The sequence below is a fragment of the Camelus bactrianus genome, chromosome 3 (genome assembly GCF_048773025.1).
Source record: "Camelus bactrianus isolate YW-2024 breed Bactrian camel chromosome 3, ASM4877302v1, whole genome shotgun sequence".
NCBI lineage: Eukaryota > Metazoa > Chordata > Mammalia > Artiodactyla > Camelidae > Camelus > Camelus bactrianus.
The window spans coordinates 8,869,652-8,886,237 of record NC_133541.1 but is presented as its reverse complement, the minus strand read 5'-3'; the positions used below and the strand labels follow the sequence as shown (position 1 = coordinate 8,886,237).

Below are 16,586 nucleotides of genomic sequence, written 5' to 3'. Positions count from 1 at the left end.
CGGCGGCCATCGGGAACGTCTATCATCCAGGAAGCTGTGGGGGGGGGAGTTTGAAGACATGGACGGGAACTTTAGAACCCACAAGTCAGGAGCAGATCGAGTCGAGACATTTATTAAAGCTACAAAGTGGAGAGTTTCTGGATAGTTGTCCCAATGAATAACTAATTTATTTAGAGCATTATTTTCTCTCTCCTTCCCACCCCCAGCTCCGAGGAGATGGTAGAATCCACTGCCTTTTCTTAACTGCGGGAAATCTCGCGATGGAGGGAGGAAGAGGTGAGGCCGGCGGCTCGTGGCTGGCTCTTTGGGCCTTGGTGTGTGTGTGTGTAGCGTGGGGCTCGCGGCCGGTGTCCGCTGTGCAGCCGGTCCGTGTGGGGTGTCGGGAGGGGCGCCGCGGGTCGCTGCCCGGGCTCGAGGTCTGGCGTTCGGTGCCTCAGGGCTGCTGCCCACCCTTAGGCGCCTGCCGCGGGTGCGTGTGCTGCTCTTGGGATCCAGCCATTTTCACTGATAAAAAATACATATTTTATTGGATGGTGGTAGCAATATAGCCATATTTTGGACTTACATAGCAGCTTCAAAAGCTCGGACACATTTTTGTGAAGTGGGAAGCCTTGCAGGTGTAGAAATTTGGGGCAGAAATGTGTGTGGTAGCGTCAGGGAACACACTGCTGCTGGTGTTGCCTTTCTTAAACACAAATAATGTCGTGACTTCTCAAAAAGTTTCGTCTCCGTGCACACGAGTAAAACGCGTATTTAACCTGGCCCGCGAGGACTCCCTCCCTCCTTCCTGCTTTTCTGTCACCCTGAACGCAGCAAATGCTTCCCCTGCCTCCTGTGCCTGGGTTCCCAGGAGTCCTGAGAATGCTCCTTTTCCAGTACAGGTGTTACCAGCAAAAGGAAAATAAGAATTACCTCGGTTCTTAGTCACCCGAAAAAAATTTTTTGATGAGAGACAGAAAGCATGATACAAGCAACATTTTTATTAGTGAAGTAAAAAAAAAAATAGTGAAAGATGGTACACTCCCAAGAATTGGGAGCAGGCCAATCCAAGAGAGGAAAAATGGCGAAGCTCCTTTGTTTTTCTTGTTTTTATATCCTGGCTTCATGATTGATTGATTGATTGGTTGATTGGCTGACAATTCAGGTTGCCTGCGCTCAGGCACGCCCATCCCCTTTTGGGCAGGTTCACTGGGTCAAGTTATACTGGGTCCTTCTCTTATGGGCAGCTGCAGCGTTTTGATTTTGGCTGGCTTCTTTTGCTGGCCCTCATTTAGAGAAAGTATAAGTTTCTGGACTCCCTTATCCTAAGCGCAGAATACTGTTATTTTCTTGGTGGTTCCTTTGCCCTTCCTCTCCTGCCGAGTGCTCGTTTCTATCTAAACTGCCTAACATCCCAGGGGTCCTTCTGAGAAAGCTCTTTTTCCAGTACAGGTATCCTCATGTTTTTTGAAAGTTCACTTTATACCACTTTGCTTTTATAAAAGACCTGCATTAGTTCCTGTTTTCACAAACTGAGAGAAATCCAAAGAGGATTTTTAGGACAAAGAGAAGCTGTCCATCATCAGACACATGGATAAGCAAAATGTAGGCTATCTCCCTGATGGAATATTAGGCCATAAAAAAGAATAAAGTACTGATACATTGGACAGCATGGATGCGTCTTGAGAACATTATGCTGGGAGAGAGAAGCCAGTCACACGAAAACCACGTGCTAAGTGATTCCACCCATGAAAGTCTGCTCTGAACGGACAGAAAGTAGATTAGTGGTGCTTAGGGCTGGATGGTGAGGAGAAGGATGGGAGGGTGATAGCTAAAGCAGAAGGGGTTTCTTCTGGAAATAATGAGAAAATTCTAAAGTTGACTGTGATGATGGTCTGTCTGAATATACTGAAGGCCTTTGAAGTGTACATATTAGATGGGACATATGAATTAAGTCTCAATAAAGTTGCTAAAAATTATTGAGTCCCTCCTGCCTCCGTGATAGTCTTGAAAATAACAGTAGTGGCTAATAGTCATCACTTACTCTCTCAGGCCTGTGCTAAGGGCTTTGTATGCATTATTTGTTTAAATGTCCCGATAACCCTATGAAGATGTTATTTCTAAATCTTTTAGGTGAGGAAATCGAGCCTTAGAAACAACTTACCTAGTGTTACACCACTGTATATATACAACTGTATGCATGTATTTACACATAACTATATTGCTACCTCTGTTTCACAAAAATGTATTGCTTTTTCTTTTTTTATCAGTTCTGAGTCTTCAGAGCTGTGAGACTGAAATCTTCCTGACCACTATATGGTACAGTTGGAATGCCTGCGGGGTGATTTTACTCAAGGCATGAAAGATGTACCTTAACCTTTAAAAACAACTGATCAGATGCATGACTACTACTGTAGCCTGTATATTCCTCCGTACAATGCTGAGGTGTATAAATGAACATGTATCGAAAACTCTTTCTTCTTTGGGGGAGAGAGAGAAGTAATTTAGTTTATTTATTATTATTATTGTTTTTCTAATGGAGTTACTGGGGTTTGAACTGAGGACCTCGTGCATGCTAAGCACTGCACTCTACCACTGAGCTGTACCTTCCCTCCTGAAAACTCTTGCTTTCTATCAAACACCATCATCTTCCTAAACGACTTTTGTTTTACTCCCATCACCAGCACCAGCAGTAGACTTTCACTGTTGTTTCTAAGTTGGTTTTCCACCATGACACTAGTTTTTAAACTCACTTTAGAGGACCTTGGGCATCAGGAAGTACGAAGCCGCACTGAGCAGGAGATGCTGGGGTTGGTCAGCCGCCCTGGAGCAGTGACTCCCCACCGTGGGCCAGCTTCTGGTGTGCCCAGTGTTCACATTTGTGTCTCACCACAGTTGTAAAGGATTACCATGTTCCATGAGTGTGGTAGGCAGAAATAAGTCCATGCCCTGATCCTCGGAACCTGTGAGGACGTTACCTGAGCAACATTGCAGATGTGATTAAGGACTTTGAGATGGGGAAATTATGCTGGCTTGTCTGGGTGGCCAGTGTGCTCACAGGGACAGGATTCCTTTCCTGTAAAGGAAAGAGTTGGGTAGGGGTGTCAGAAGGTGTTATGATGGAAGCAGAGGTTGGAGGGATGTGGGGCCAAAGAATGCCTCTCAAAGTGGGAAAAGGCAATCAAACCCATCCTAGAGCTTCCAGAATGAGCACAGCCTACACTTTCAGACCTCTGATCTCCCGAACTGTACGTTAATAAGTGTGTGTTGTTTTAACTCACTAAGTTTGGGGTAATTTCTTACGGCAGCAAAAGGAAACTAATACAGTGGGCCTTTTGAGTGGCTTACAAATGCTGAAACTCTGATCACCAATGTCTTCGCGTGATAAGAATCTCTTGTCCTCCCTCCTCTTACTCTCCTTTTTCCTACAGGTTGCTGTGGTTTTGGTCTTAGCCCCTCAGCTAGACCGTGAGCTAGTTCAGGGCGGGGTGGTCTTGTTCCTTGCGGGGTTCACGTGCTGGGCACCAAGTGCTCTGCCTGCTTCCCCTTGTTTCATCCTCACAACAACCCCACAGTCCCCACTTTGCAGAGGAGGAGCCAAGGTTTGGAGAGGTGAAGGGTCAGACATGGTTATGAGGCATGGAGCCAGAGTCATCATTAATCAGTTTCAAAATTAATTTCAAATCAGTTTCAACCTAAAAAACTTGAGATCCTATTAGGAATATATTCCAAATAAATAAAACTCAAGGGGAGGGTCTCTAAGGTACCCCTCATACCCTCTGTAATCAGTTGTTTGGAGTTTGCTCGCTTTATTCTGTATGTGTGGTAGGTAGCATTGAAATGATTATTTTATTTTTTTGTTCTTTGTTGATTTGCTTTAAAAATCTCCTTATTACTGTGATTATTTAAGATTTTTAGTAAAACCTGAATTTTGTCTCCTCTTTTACTTCAGAAATTGAATATATACAACTAAGGTATCGATGCCTGACCAATTTTGGTCTAGAATACTTTCATCCTGTTTGAAATAGGGTAATAACTAGACATTTTCATGCTTATTTGTTTGTGGGGCTCTGTTGGGAACCATAAAAATACGTGGTTCACATTTGTGTTAATGGATACTGCTTCATAAAATACCAAATAGATTTGAACAGGTTTTTTAAGGATGACTCCTAGAGAAAAAAAATCGTTGGAAAGAGAAGATTTTAGTCTTCCATCAGTATTGGGTAATTTTCTATAAAACACTTTAATTTAGTTGATGAAATTTAGAACTTATTTTGGGATTCTACATTTGTAATTTAGCTTGTACTGAGCTAAACCATGCTTCTTTAAAAAGCATGAGTTTATTTGTCAATAAGAATTGTAGGAAAAAACACTACTTTGGGTTTCAGCTTTGGGGCTATATGTCTTTTCTGCTTACTATCAATCCAGGGACACCCCCAGAAGCATTGAAAGAAGAAAGGCAGTCGGGATATGCTCTACCTGCAAGTCTTGAAGCCAACAGCCTGAAGAAAAGAAATTGGGGCTTCTTACTCACTGGCATCGTTGGCGGGACGCTGGTGGCCGTGTATGCTGTGGCCACACCGTTTATCACCCCAGCCCTCCGGCGCGTTTGTTTGCCTTTTGTACCTGCGACTTCAAAGCAGATTGAAAACGTCATGAAAGCGCTGCGGCGCAGAAGAGGGTCCCTGGTGGACGTCGGCAGCGGCGACGGGCGCATTGTGAGTTATGCTGAGACTGTTTTTTTAAAGGAAGAGATTTTCCATGGTTTATTCATTTTATTCCAGATGGTGTAGTGTTTTGTTTTGCAACATTCTTATAGTTTGTAATAGCTCCCATAACCTCATTCATCTGTTGAGGAAACCAGGTTGTATTTCTTTTGGTGACTTTTCGTTCCACGACTATTTTTAGTCATATCTTGTCAACAAGGTAGAGGAAGCCAGAATAGAAAGTCATCCAAAATATATTGAGGTCTTAGTCAATTTAAGCTTAAGCCCAAAAAAGTTCCAAAGATGCAATGCTGGGAATTTCTTTCTTCACATGCTCACACCACGGTGACCATGTTACTGGCAGCCTGGTGGCATCAGGTATAAATGGACTTCTAGGCTCTAAATTTTTTCTAAATTCTTTAAATTTCCCCAGGCCCTAATTGAAATATCTATTGGAATATGTTGGAATATATATGTGCATGTTAGAATATATATATATATATATATATATATATATATATAATATATATTTTATACACATTTATGCTGAGATGTTTTAAGGTTTACGTTTTTTAGGTTTTAAGGCTTAAAATTTCTGCTTCACATTTCTTATGAGGCTTGTGCAAAGACTTGCTAAATCTGACAGTTTAATAAAGTAGTCAGTTTGTTTGGCTGAACTATCGAGCCCTCCAGCAGGACTTTGGAATTTATTTTTTCTCAGATTTAATTTTTCTTAAAGGAGAAAGTGCTGTGTGGATCTACCAGGTAGAAAGGAATAGTAATTGGTAATTATGAGACTGTTCATTAAAAAACTTGGGCCAATAAAGGTGGCATATCCAGAGGAAACAACATATTAAGTCATAGTTTGACTGTTTTACATGTTTTGTACCATAAATATTAGCTTCTGAATTTACCTATATTTATATAAGTATGTCATGTATATATAAAGTATTGTAATTTCTGTGGGGTAATCTAGAGTGAAGATAGGGAAGGGCCAATGCATTAACCCCCACTTATCCAAAGGTCAGACTTTTGGTGGCCTCAGCTCACTTTGACCCCAGCTGGGAGCCTATAAACAAAGACTCACAGCCTCTGACTGGCCACCAGGGTCCCAGAGCAGGTTCCTCGCTGGGCAGGTGGCACCACCCTTAGACCTCCACCTGGAAGATGAGCGGAAAGTGAGGACAGCAGTAGTGAAGGCTTGTGTTCTGGAAACATTTCGTGTGAGACCAGCAGGGCACAGCACCTTTCACCAGCCCGCTGCAGATGTGGACCGTGCAGTCTTCTGGTGGTGACCCGGGATAATCAGGAAGAGATTAAAAAGCGACTTGTTTTGCTCTTAAGAAACCAGGAGATGTGTATGTTAACAAGGAGGATGTTTTAAAATCCAGATGTGGATGCTTTACATCTCTGGATGGTAGCTTTATGATTTCTAAGAAAATGGTTCCCTTCTCAAAGGGACGACACTACAGTTAATCGGGAAGTTGCGTAGATGGGACAGTTCCTTCAGGGGTGCTCGCTTGAAGAGTAGGGGCAGGACAGGCGAGCAGAGATCCTGGAGCAGCCCACCATCCCTGTCACCTTGGGAGGTGAGATGACAGTTCGGTAGTTGACTTTATTCTGACTCGTTCCATCGTACCTGTACCTGTTGTCAGGTTGGAGTGAGCGGTCTTTAAATACTGAGAAATACGTAATTAATGGCAGGTTATTCACCCACTGGTTGTTTTTTTATTATAATTACAACTGGTTCACAAAACGTCTTCCCAGGCACACTCGCTTCCTCTGAGGCTGTGTGTCCCAGTGGAGAGAGAACGCAGGTTTTCCGAAGCTTTTTGTTGGAGCTTCTGGAGGGTTGACCCATCCAGACTTAATTATGCAGTTGTCCAAAGCAAACCTGATCGTCTGTTCTGATGCTCAAGGTGAAATCTTTGACAAAAATGAGAAAACTGAGCTTAAATGGACTGGCATTATCTTGTCCACAAAGCCAGGTGACTTGAGAGCTCCACCTTTAAATGATGTTTTGAACAAACACCTTTTGATTAGATATTTTCTGTTTATAGACCACAAATAGGGAGTTTTCATATCACTTGACCATGTGAGTTGGTGTTTTTCTGATTTTGAGTACGGCCTCTCCCCACAGGTGATAGCAGCTGCAAAGGAGGGGTTCACCGCTGTTGGTTATGAATTAAACCCGTGGCTGGTCTGGTACTCCAGGTACCGCGCGTGGCGAGAAGGCGTGCAGGGCTCCGCCAGGTTTTACATCTCGGACCTGTGGAAGGTATGTGAGGCAGAGAGTGGGCCTAGAAAACTCCAACCCCCAAGCCTTTGTAATTCATAATTAGCATGACTGAAAACTGAATAACATATGAAAAGAAAAAAGAATTAAATACAAGTGTATATTTCAGCACAGTGAAATGAGAACAGCTTTTAAATGGATAGATTTTACAAATCAACTCTACATTGGAAACTTAAGGTTTGTAACTTTTGGCCATGTGAATTCTAAGGATTTATTTGCTCAATTAAAAAAGTTCTCATTTCTATTTATTACACAGTGATAAGACTTTTATCTCATTTGGAAGTCTTATACATTGTCATATAGGTATTAACTTGCTAATGTCATTCCTGGTGAATAGTAGACTTTTGTGTGTACGTGTAAATGTGCGTGTGAGTGTGTGAATGTGTGTATGTGTGTATGAATGTGTGTGAGTGAATGTGTATGTGTGTGTGTGTGTGTGTGTATGTATCTAGAGCGAGACAGAGATGAGTGCAGGAGGAAAGAAACCGTCCACCAACCAGGCTGTCGTGGTTCCTTTGCATCCTCATAAAGTGTGAGATGTTTCCAAGTTTATTTGTTCTCTAAAAAATGTCCTGTAATTTTGCTTTAGGAATGCTCCATAAAATGCTTTTTCTTAAATAAGAATTTCCCGTTGTAATATTGTCATCAGTAGCTTATAAAAATTCACTTGAGTTTGCTTGCATTGTTTTTTATTCCATATATACATAAACGATCTCTCTCTAGAGTAAATAAGACTTTTATTGGGCAATAAGAATTTTGACTGGCAAAGCACTTTCCCCCCCCAGTTTTCCAACTAAAGACCATTTTATTGCAATTTTTACTTAGTATTTTAGAGGAGAGGAGGGGGACTAGAATTTTAAGGATGGCTCAACATAAAAAACAGGTGGTTCCGAAATCCCTTGAGCTCTCGCTGAGCTGGTGGTGTGTGCAGCAGCGTAGGAAGTGTGGACCCGCAGTGCGCATGGCCCGCGGCCGGCTGGCCTCACTACCCGCTGCCCCTGGATCAGTCGCTGCCTTTCTTATAGATGCTCCCCGGGGCGGGTCCTGCATGGAGTGGCTGTGAGGATGAGATGGGATAACTTGTGAGGAAACTTCTGGAAAACTGTGACAGACTGAACTCACACAGATGAAGGTGTGAACATGGTGTTCTTTTCCTTGGGAAATCTTAAAAAGGGCCACTCTTTGTGAAAACCCGCCATTTGATGAAAGGGAAAATTGCCCCTCATTTTGAAATAAAAGTCAAGCTCATGTTTGGCTTTCAAAAATTAATCCATGCATGGTTTTCTCCCTCCCCTTTAGGTTACTTTTTCTGAATACTCAAACGTCGTGATTTTTGGGGTACCGCAGATGGTGAGTAGGCACCTCCCGTCCGCTGCTTGTTTGGGTTTGGTTGTGAGGGCACCTCCAGCCCTGACAGGCCGCCACTCTCTTGCCTGCCACCTATGTGCACAATGACAGCCTCCCGGAGATTCTGAGGGAACGTTGGACTTCAGATTATTGGTTTAACAAAATACCTCAGGGCCTTAAAAGTTTAATTGTAAAAGATTCAGTCACATTGTAGGACTTTTGCTTCACATGAAAGTCTCAATTGGCTACCTAAACCCTAAAAATTCCAGTCTAAAAACTGCCTTATGAGCTCCTGGTGTCTCGGGTGTTTGGAGACTTTCCCGCACAGTAGCTCGCATCCTGCCGGAATCACTTGGGAAGGTTAATGGGATGTTCCCTTTGAAGTGGTCATTCCTCGGATTTTGCAGTGAGATGATTTTCAGGGTGGACGAGCGCTGACTAGTTTCAGTTGACCTCAGTTGACTGATTTGTGTTGAACTTTGATTCCGTATCTTCAAAAGTGAAAATGCCGCAGCGTTGTACTTAAAATGGTCCTAAATTCAGCCTTTGGAAAGATGACTGGAATGGGATGCTTTCGTTGTAATTGCTGGTTTACAGATCATGGAAGGAAATCCCTCTTCACTTTTCAAAGTCTGTAATTGTAACCATAATAATCTTGGTAAAATTGGATGTTTGCTGAAATGCCACTATATAACTGATATGGTTTTTTTATTTTAAAAAAAAGAGAAATTTACTTTTTTATTGTTATGTTTTGTTATTCGTACTTGTCTAAGATGTCTCAGTACTTGAGAAATATATTCTTACTATTAGGACTTTCAGTGCAATGCCATTTTCTTTCTTTTTTTTAAAGTCTATTTAGGAATGCTTTTGTTAGATATTCTTGAATGTTACAGGATTCTGTACATTCATAATTCTCAGTAAGCCTAAAATTAAGATGAAACCTGGGTGTCTACACTTTTGTTATAGAAATTAAGAGAGATAGAAAGCCATCATCTCTGGTCATTAAAAAAAACCAATTTGGAATCATAGAATTGCTGTGGAGTTTGATGATTATTTACTACTTATTATGAAGTCTGGGCATTCTTTTGTAATAATTAGCATTTTAGGGCAAGTAACTTTAATTAGAAACCCATGCTTTATAAAAATAGAAAGTTGATATTTATTCCGTACTGTCTGGAGGGTGGGTGTCTGTGCGAGGCCGCAGCAGCTCTGCCCCAGCAGGGGGCAGCAGTGGTCTTTGCTGAGACCCAGGTCCTTGTGCTTCTAACCAGTCTGAAGTATAGTCAGTTCTTGGAACTGTTCACTCTAGGGAAATAAGTGTCCTGTGATTTTGATGAATGCTTTTGTGATCATTGTCCATTCCTCTGCACACAGAGGCATCTAAATAAGGAACTTGCAGCATTTCGCTGTTTCCAGCAAGAAGGGAAGCAGCTGAAATACACAGAGCACCTGCCTTCTCTGAATAAGAGGGGTTCAGCCAACTTGGAGTTTTCCAGGCTGGTGGATGGATCGGGGCGGGGATGGCCCAGATGGCTTCTGTTGGTCTGGAAGAGGCCAGATTTCATGGATGGGGAGCCTGCCTTCCCCCTCGTCAAGCTTCGCCTGCGTGGAGGCAGGGAGGGGAGAGAAGGTGCTGTTTGGGGGGTGAGGAGTCGAGTCTGCCCTCGGCGGGTTGCACGAGTCCTGGGAAGTCCTTTAGCCTGTCTGGGTGCAGTCCTGTGGTCTCCTGTTATGACTCCTGGCCCTTCTCCGAGCACTGGCCAGTATTCCGGCAGCGGCGGGGTGGCAGGAACCATTTCCCACAGCAGCTGGAGCACACACAGGCCGTGGGGGAGCCCAGGGGCACTCAGGGAGCTTCAGAGGTAGAGACCCTGGTGATGTCAGTCCTCTCTCTGCTTCTGGTACTGGACTCCTGACTCCTAACAGCTCTGTGCAGTGGTAGCTCGGAACTAGATCTGCCCTAACATTTCAGACAGGTCTGTGTCCAGTGGGGTAGGAATCAGGAGTCCCGCTTGGACCTGGTTGGTCCAGGGCGAGGATGGCAAATGTCCACGTTGAACACGAGCTTGTGCACCAAGAATGTCTTTTCAGGATGTGGGACAGATGAGTTGTGTCCTTGTTTAGGACCCCTCTGTGACCTCTTGCTGCTATAATGCAGGGAGGTTACTCCCAGCCATTGTCACGGCCCTGAGCGGCCCTGCTTCGCTCAGCTGTCTGCGCACCAGCTCTGTCCTCTCCGCCCCTGGACTGCACCGCGTGGGGCCGTGTCCTTCCCTGCGACCTCTGTCCCCCAGCTCTCGGCCTGGTTAGTGAAATCTTGACCACTCACAGGTCAGATGTCTCTTCCTCTGAGAAGCTGTCCCTGATTGCCCTGTGAGACAAGCCCCAACACCCCGAGCCCGTCCCCTTCTCTGGGGATGAGTGACTGCACTTTTCCTTGTGTGATGGCTTTGGTGGCGTCTGCCGTGTACACTGCACTGTGAGCTCAAGAATGAGGGCAGGCCCGTCGTCTCTGCAGCCAGGCCTGCAGCTCGACATGCCCAGCACAGAGTGATGGCCCAGGAAGTATTTGTTAGTGAATGAGCTAATGCGGTATAAGCGTACCCATTAAGTGCACTGTTCCCAGTGGGGAACTAAGTTTCATAACTTCAGAGAATGACTGATTTCATTTTCGTTACAAATTCTGTTATGAATTAATGAACAAAAATATTACCGTCGTGTGCTGATAAAGAAACATGACTCATAACCAAATCACTTATCCTTCCTTCATTCATTCAACAAGTGTTTTTTCAGGGCCCACTAAGTGCCAGACGCTGTTCTAATCAGTTGGAATACATTAGTGAATAAAAGAGAAAAAACCCCTGCCCTGAGGTACTTAATGCTAGTGGGGAGAGCAGACATTAAATGAGATATCTGTGTAAATTACGTCATACAGTGAAAGGGGCTGAGTGCTGTGGGGCCAACTAAAGCCAGAGTGGGATGGGGCAGACACAGTGTCCCTGAGAAGGAGACATGTGGAGGTGAGGGAGGGAGCTGTGTTGGGCAGAGTGGTCCAGGCAGGGGGAACAGCCACTGCAAAGGCAGAGGTGCTGAGGGTTTCCAGAGCAGCAAGGAGGTGGGCATGGTGGGAGCGGGTTGAGGAGGGGAGTGGAGGAGAGCTGAGATCAGAGAGGAAATAGGGCTGGGCGGGAAGGACACTGTGTCCCTGTGAGGTGGGAGCCCTTGCACTTGGGGCAGAGGAGTGGGGGACCCAGCTGTACGGGGAAGGCTTCCAGGCTGCTGTGTTGAGAGGAGATGGGTGGAGTAGGGTGGAAGGGTCGGGGAGGGAGAGGGGGTAGAAGCTGGGATGGAGCTCTTGCAGGCATACAGGCCATCGGTGTGGGAGGTTTGCCTCAGGCTGGAGAAGCTGGTGAGAAGTCATCAAATTCTGGAGGCATCATGAAGAGGGAACCAACACGGTGAGCCGCAGATCCAGTGTCAGCAGGAGAGGAAGAGGAGCCCAGGGCACCCCAGAGTGTTTGGCTTGAGCTGCTGGAAGTTGGGAGCTGCCGCTGCTGAGCTGGGGAAGCTGCAGGCAGAGCCGCCTGGGGGAAGATGAGGAATTCCACTGGCATGTGAATTCTGAGGCTTGTGGACGTGTCAGGTTGGAGGTGGTGGACTGAGGGAGTCTGGGGCTCAGGAGGGAGGGCGGGCGGGCGCAGGTGGAGTTTTTGGGCATCAGTGCCCAGGTTGAAGTCGAGGAGTGGCTGAGGTCACCTGGGGAGGGAGCGGAGCCTGGCAAGGCCTGAGCCCTGGCCTCCAGCAAATGAGGGGCCCCCAGCAGAGAACTCTGAGAGGAGGAGCTGGGGAGAAGGAAAGTGGGGTTTGGGTGGGGGTTACCCCACGAGCTGAGTGAAGCCAGTGTCTGGGGGAGGGGGTGATCCAGTGGCCCCAAGCTGCTGATGGGCATGGCTAGTCTGTCTTATGCCTTTGAATTGGTTTCAACTTCTATTTAAAAGCTTTGAAGACGTAATTAGAATGTGATGAGTTCAGTCACTTTGAAACATATAATTGTATGAATAATTTTGAATTTCATTAGGCAGACATGACACATCACTGCTTCTCTTTGTGTATGACATCAAGACCCAGGCTTGTTGCATATTTATGTGTAGTCAGTTAATTTCTTATGATTGAAATAGCGTCTTTCATTTGTAGGTTTATCTTGACTTAGCATATGACAGTCATTTGGAAATAAAAGATCTGAAAAAGAGAAAAGAGTGGTAATATGAATAAGTTTACAGTTACCCTTCTTATGAGCCAAATTACTGTAAGGAACCTGTGATATTTTGGGAAAACATATACTGTTTCATTCTTTGCTTATTTAATTTTTCCCTCAAGGAGCAAAACTTTACCTTTTTTAAAAATAGTAATCTTTTACCAGCTGTTAAAAGAAAGGAATATTCCATCCTTAATGGAATTTATTCTTTGTCATCTTGGTATTGATTGCAATGAAGAAGCAGAATTTTGGCTCATTCCAGCCAAAGGTCATGTAGAGGAGTTTTTCCAAACCACTTTTCAAAGAGGCACGTGAGGAGTAAAATCTTCACGAAAGCACTATTGGTTTGTTCACCTTGATTTAACTGGTTACTTTTAAAGGGGGAAGTTTTGCTCAGATCTTGGTTTCTAAATATCATTTCTCACTCAGAGGAACCAGGAATGTTTGAGAAATGACTTATCTGGGGCCGAGGAAGGGAAGATTCAAAAGCCTGGAACGACTTGTTGAGCCCACATTTAAGGAAGTGCTCAGAATGTTTGATGGGGCACATACACAGGAGAGAGAAGCCAGCCTGTGGAGGCTCCCAGGGGCCAAACCGGGCAATTAGAGTGTGAGAAGAAAGATGGACAATCATGGATTATAATCCATTGAATGAAATAAGTCTCCAGGAGTTCACACTTCCAATGGTAGAGACGGGAAAGTGCTTCCTTGAAGCTGAATGCTGACCACCAGTCTAGAAGGAATGATGGAAGTAGCGAATTGCCACATTGCAATGCTTATTGTAAAAATTGAGTCCGGCAGAGCGACCAAGAATGCTACTTCTAGTGGGGAGACGATTTGCTGAGTAACAGGATTGTTTACATCTTCTCAAGCTCTCTCCCCACAATTACTTATTCATTATAAAGGAGAAATGTAACCACATTGTGGAGCGACCAGATCCCTTTTAACCAAGTGGTACATCCCCCTCAAAGCAGAAAACCCCATGGGGCTCAGGACTGTGGAGCCCTGCGAAGTCCCCAGCCCACTGCTGGGGGTTACCGGAGACACACAAGCTGAGTCCTCGTGACAAGACATCAGCGAGACCCCGGGTAAAGCAGCTGGCCTGTGTTCTTAAAGGATGTTCTTGTCATGAGAGACAAAGAAGGATCGAAGAACTGTTCCAGATTGAAGGAGACAGAGGAAACATTATAGCTAAATGCAGTGTGGGATTCTGATCTTGGGGACAATGGAAAGAACATTACTGGGACATTTGACAGAAGTGGGATGCTGCTGGAATTTTTATTGTTGGAATACAGTATTAAATTTCCTGAATTTGATTCGGTTGATATGGTTGTGCTGGGGCTCTTAGAAAACACTGAAGTACTAAGGAGTAAAAGGGGCATGTTGTATGCAGTCTATTCTTAGATGGTTTAGAAAAAATGTTCTTAGAGGAGGAGAGCGAGTTAGATAAAGCAAGTATGACAAACTTAAAAAAATTTGTGAATGTGGGTAAAGGCATATGGGAATTATTTGCTATATTCTTGCAACTTTTCTGTAAATTTGAAACTATTTCAAAACAAAGGAAGGAAGTAGAAAAATATTTTTAGGAGGTAAAGGTAGTAATATGTTTTTAGGACTGGAAGATAAAATTTTAAGTGGCTGTTAATTTGCCGATGTAATTACAGTATCAATACTTTTAGCGAAAAGTAAAACTCTTCACAGATTGGTAATAAAATTATGCAAAAGTGGTAAATAAGAGGATTTCACTTTTTATGTCATGTTGACTGTTATATTAATTATCAGTATATCCTGGATATGCTTTTAAAAAGCTATGAAACATTTTATGTTTCAAGGTGGTAGAAGTGTATGTTTTTCATGGTCTAATTGTACCGTATTTAATTGACTCTAGATGCTAGTGATTTAAGATGTACCATTGTAATTGGGAAAGAAACATTGCCAATTATAGCTCTAAGGCCATGTCAATTGTAAGATGTATCCCGATTTCAGGGATATTAAGAAGGTGGACAAATCTGTGTTGGGGAGTTGAGGCGGGGGAGACTGAAGTGTTTAGGTTGGTAAGTAAGGCAAAACTGTGTCTCATTTTAATGACTGCCACATCATGACTTTAGTCAGAAAACTGGAAATGCGATACACCCCTGCTGAGAATGGCGCACTTTATAATTGATACCAGAAGGTATTCTTATAACTGTGGTTCACGTGACTTCTGTGTCTTAACGGATTGTGTGATGATGTGTTTGTGCCCTGGGGTGGTCTTTTTACAGTCAGTGGCTCTGCAGGTATTCTCAGGGCCCCCTTGCCTCCGACTGCCCGCTCACCGAGGTGCTGCTGTCGCTCCCTGCAGATGCCGCAGCTGGAGAGGAAGCTCGAGCTGGAACTCCAGGACCACGCTAGAGTCATCGCCTGCCGGTTCCCCTTCCCGCACTGGAGCCCGGCCCAGGTCACCGGGGAGGGGGGTGACACCGTGTGGGCCTACGACGCCAGCTCTTTCCGGGCCGTGGAGAGAGGCCCTGAGGGTCGGTGTGCTTCAGTCGGTCACTCACGTAGAGACTTTATCGAGGATGGTTTCTGAAGCGTTGGGGTCTTTGATTTTATAGAGACTTAAGGCTGTGTCTTCAGCAAAGCATGTGTTTTTCCTTGCTGTGGAATGAGAAATTCTGATTGCTTTCCTTAACTTTTGGAGACAATAAACAGAAGTAAAAAACAGCAGGGAGATTTAAAGCCCCACTGTGTTGCGTTCTGACAGACGTGCGTACGTGTTGGGAGCCCGCGGGTGTGTGGAGGTACCAGTGAGCGGCGGTCATGTCCATGGGTGGGAGGGACGTCAGCCGCCCTTCACATTGTGAAGAATCCGATTTGATGCCAAGATGAGAAGAGACAAATTTAAAGAGGGAATGCTTTTGTGCATGTTTGCAGCTTCCTGAAACTTTATTCATGCTTAAGATTTCTCTTTCTTTTCTGGACTTCATGGCAAAATTAATTTTCTAAAGGAGTTAGAGACACATTTATAACATTTATTAGGAATAATTTGTTCTGAGGCTAGTGGATTATTTTATTTTATTTTATTTTACTTTGTTTTGTTTTATTTTATTTGTTGTTTTGCTTTTTGGGAGGTGGGGAAGGAGGAAGTAATTTGGTTTATTTGTTTATTTTTAATGGCGTTACTGGGGATTGAATCCAGGACCTCGTGCATGCTAAGCATGGACTTTTACCACTGAGCTCTCCCCTCTCCCCTGATGACTGTATTTTATTGAATCTAAGACATATAGTATATGTAAATGTGTGAGAATAAACAGACACATTTTAACATTTCTGACACTGCGAGTTGCCTTCCAGCTGATGGTGTTTTATGACTGGAATTGGCAGTGCCGTGCCTCATGATGTCCTAGCACATCAGCTGCCGTTGGTGGACCTCAGATCTGATGAACTGTGGTATTCAGAGAAGATGCATGGTGCAGTGGAGTAGTTGGTATTGCTTTGACAGTAAAACAGTCATGAGCTTTGGAGTAAGCCAGACCTGGGTTCACATCCCTGCAGGAGGCTTTGGGCCAGTGGCTGACCCTCTCGAAGCCTTAGTTTCCTGAGCCTCCCTGTCACTGGGGTAATGAGACACTAAACAGGGGGCTGGGGACTGATTTGTAAAACTCAGAGCACGAAGTTTTTGGTCTGTAAGCTGTGTTTATTATTTCAGGCACTTAAGAGAAGCTTGTTCGTAGAAGTTAAAGATTATTTCTGCTAGTCACTTCTTTATTTTATGAAAGCAGCCATTTATTTAATATTTCTCACTTATGAGAAGAGACTTGACTGATTCGGATAAAGACAAGTTAAGGAAAACCTTTAAATGTCAATAGACAAGCTCCATATATCTGAAAAATTAATATTGAGTGGTGGCTCGAATAATCCCTGCATGTCACAGAAGAGAATTAAACTCCCTATCATACGCCTGGAACCGAAATACCAAACCGTCGGAGCAGAGATGTGATGAAGGGAGGTGGTTTGCGTCTTT

At 44.2% G+C, this 16,586-nt stretch overlaps 1 protein-coding gene across 1 annotated transcript; it reads left to right on the top strand.

Annotated features, from left to right (window-relative positions):
* The first annotated feature begins 56 nt into the window (after positions 1–56).
* Positions 57–15,286, top strand: ATPSCKMT (ATP synthase c subunit lysine N-methyltransferase). The gene is made up of 5 exons (XM_010957255.3): positions 57–276; positions 4,408–4,697; positions 6,826–6,963; positions 8,281–8,331; positions 14,925–15,286. Exons 1-5 carry the CDS (start codon positions 261–263, stop codon positions 15,150–15,152), a joined length of 723 nt encoding a protein of 240 aa, XP_010955557.1. The 5' UTR covers positions 57–260; the 3' UTR covers positions 15,153–15,286.
* Positions 15,287–16,586: the final 1,300 nt, after the last annotated feature.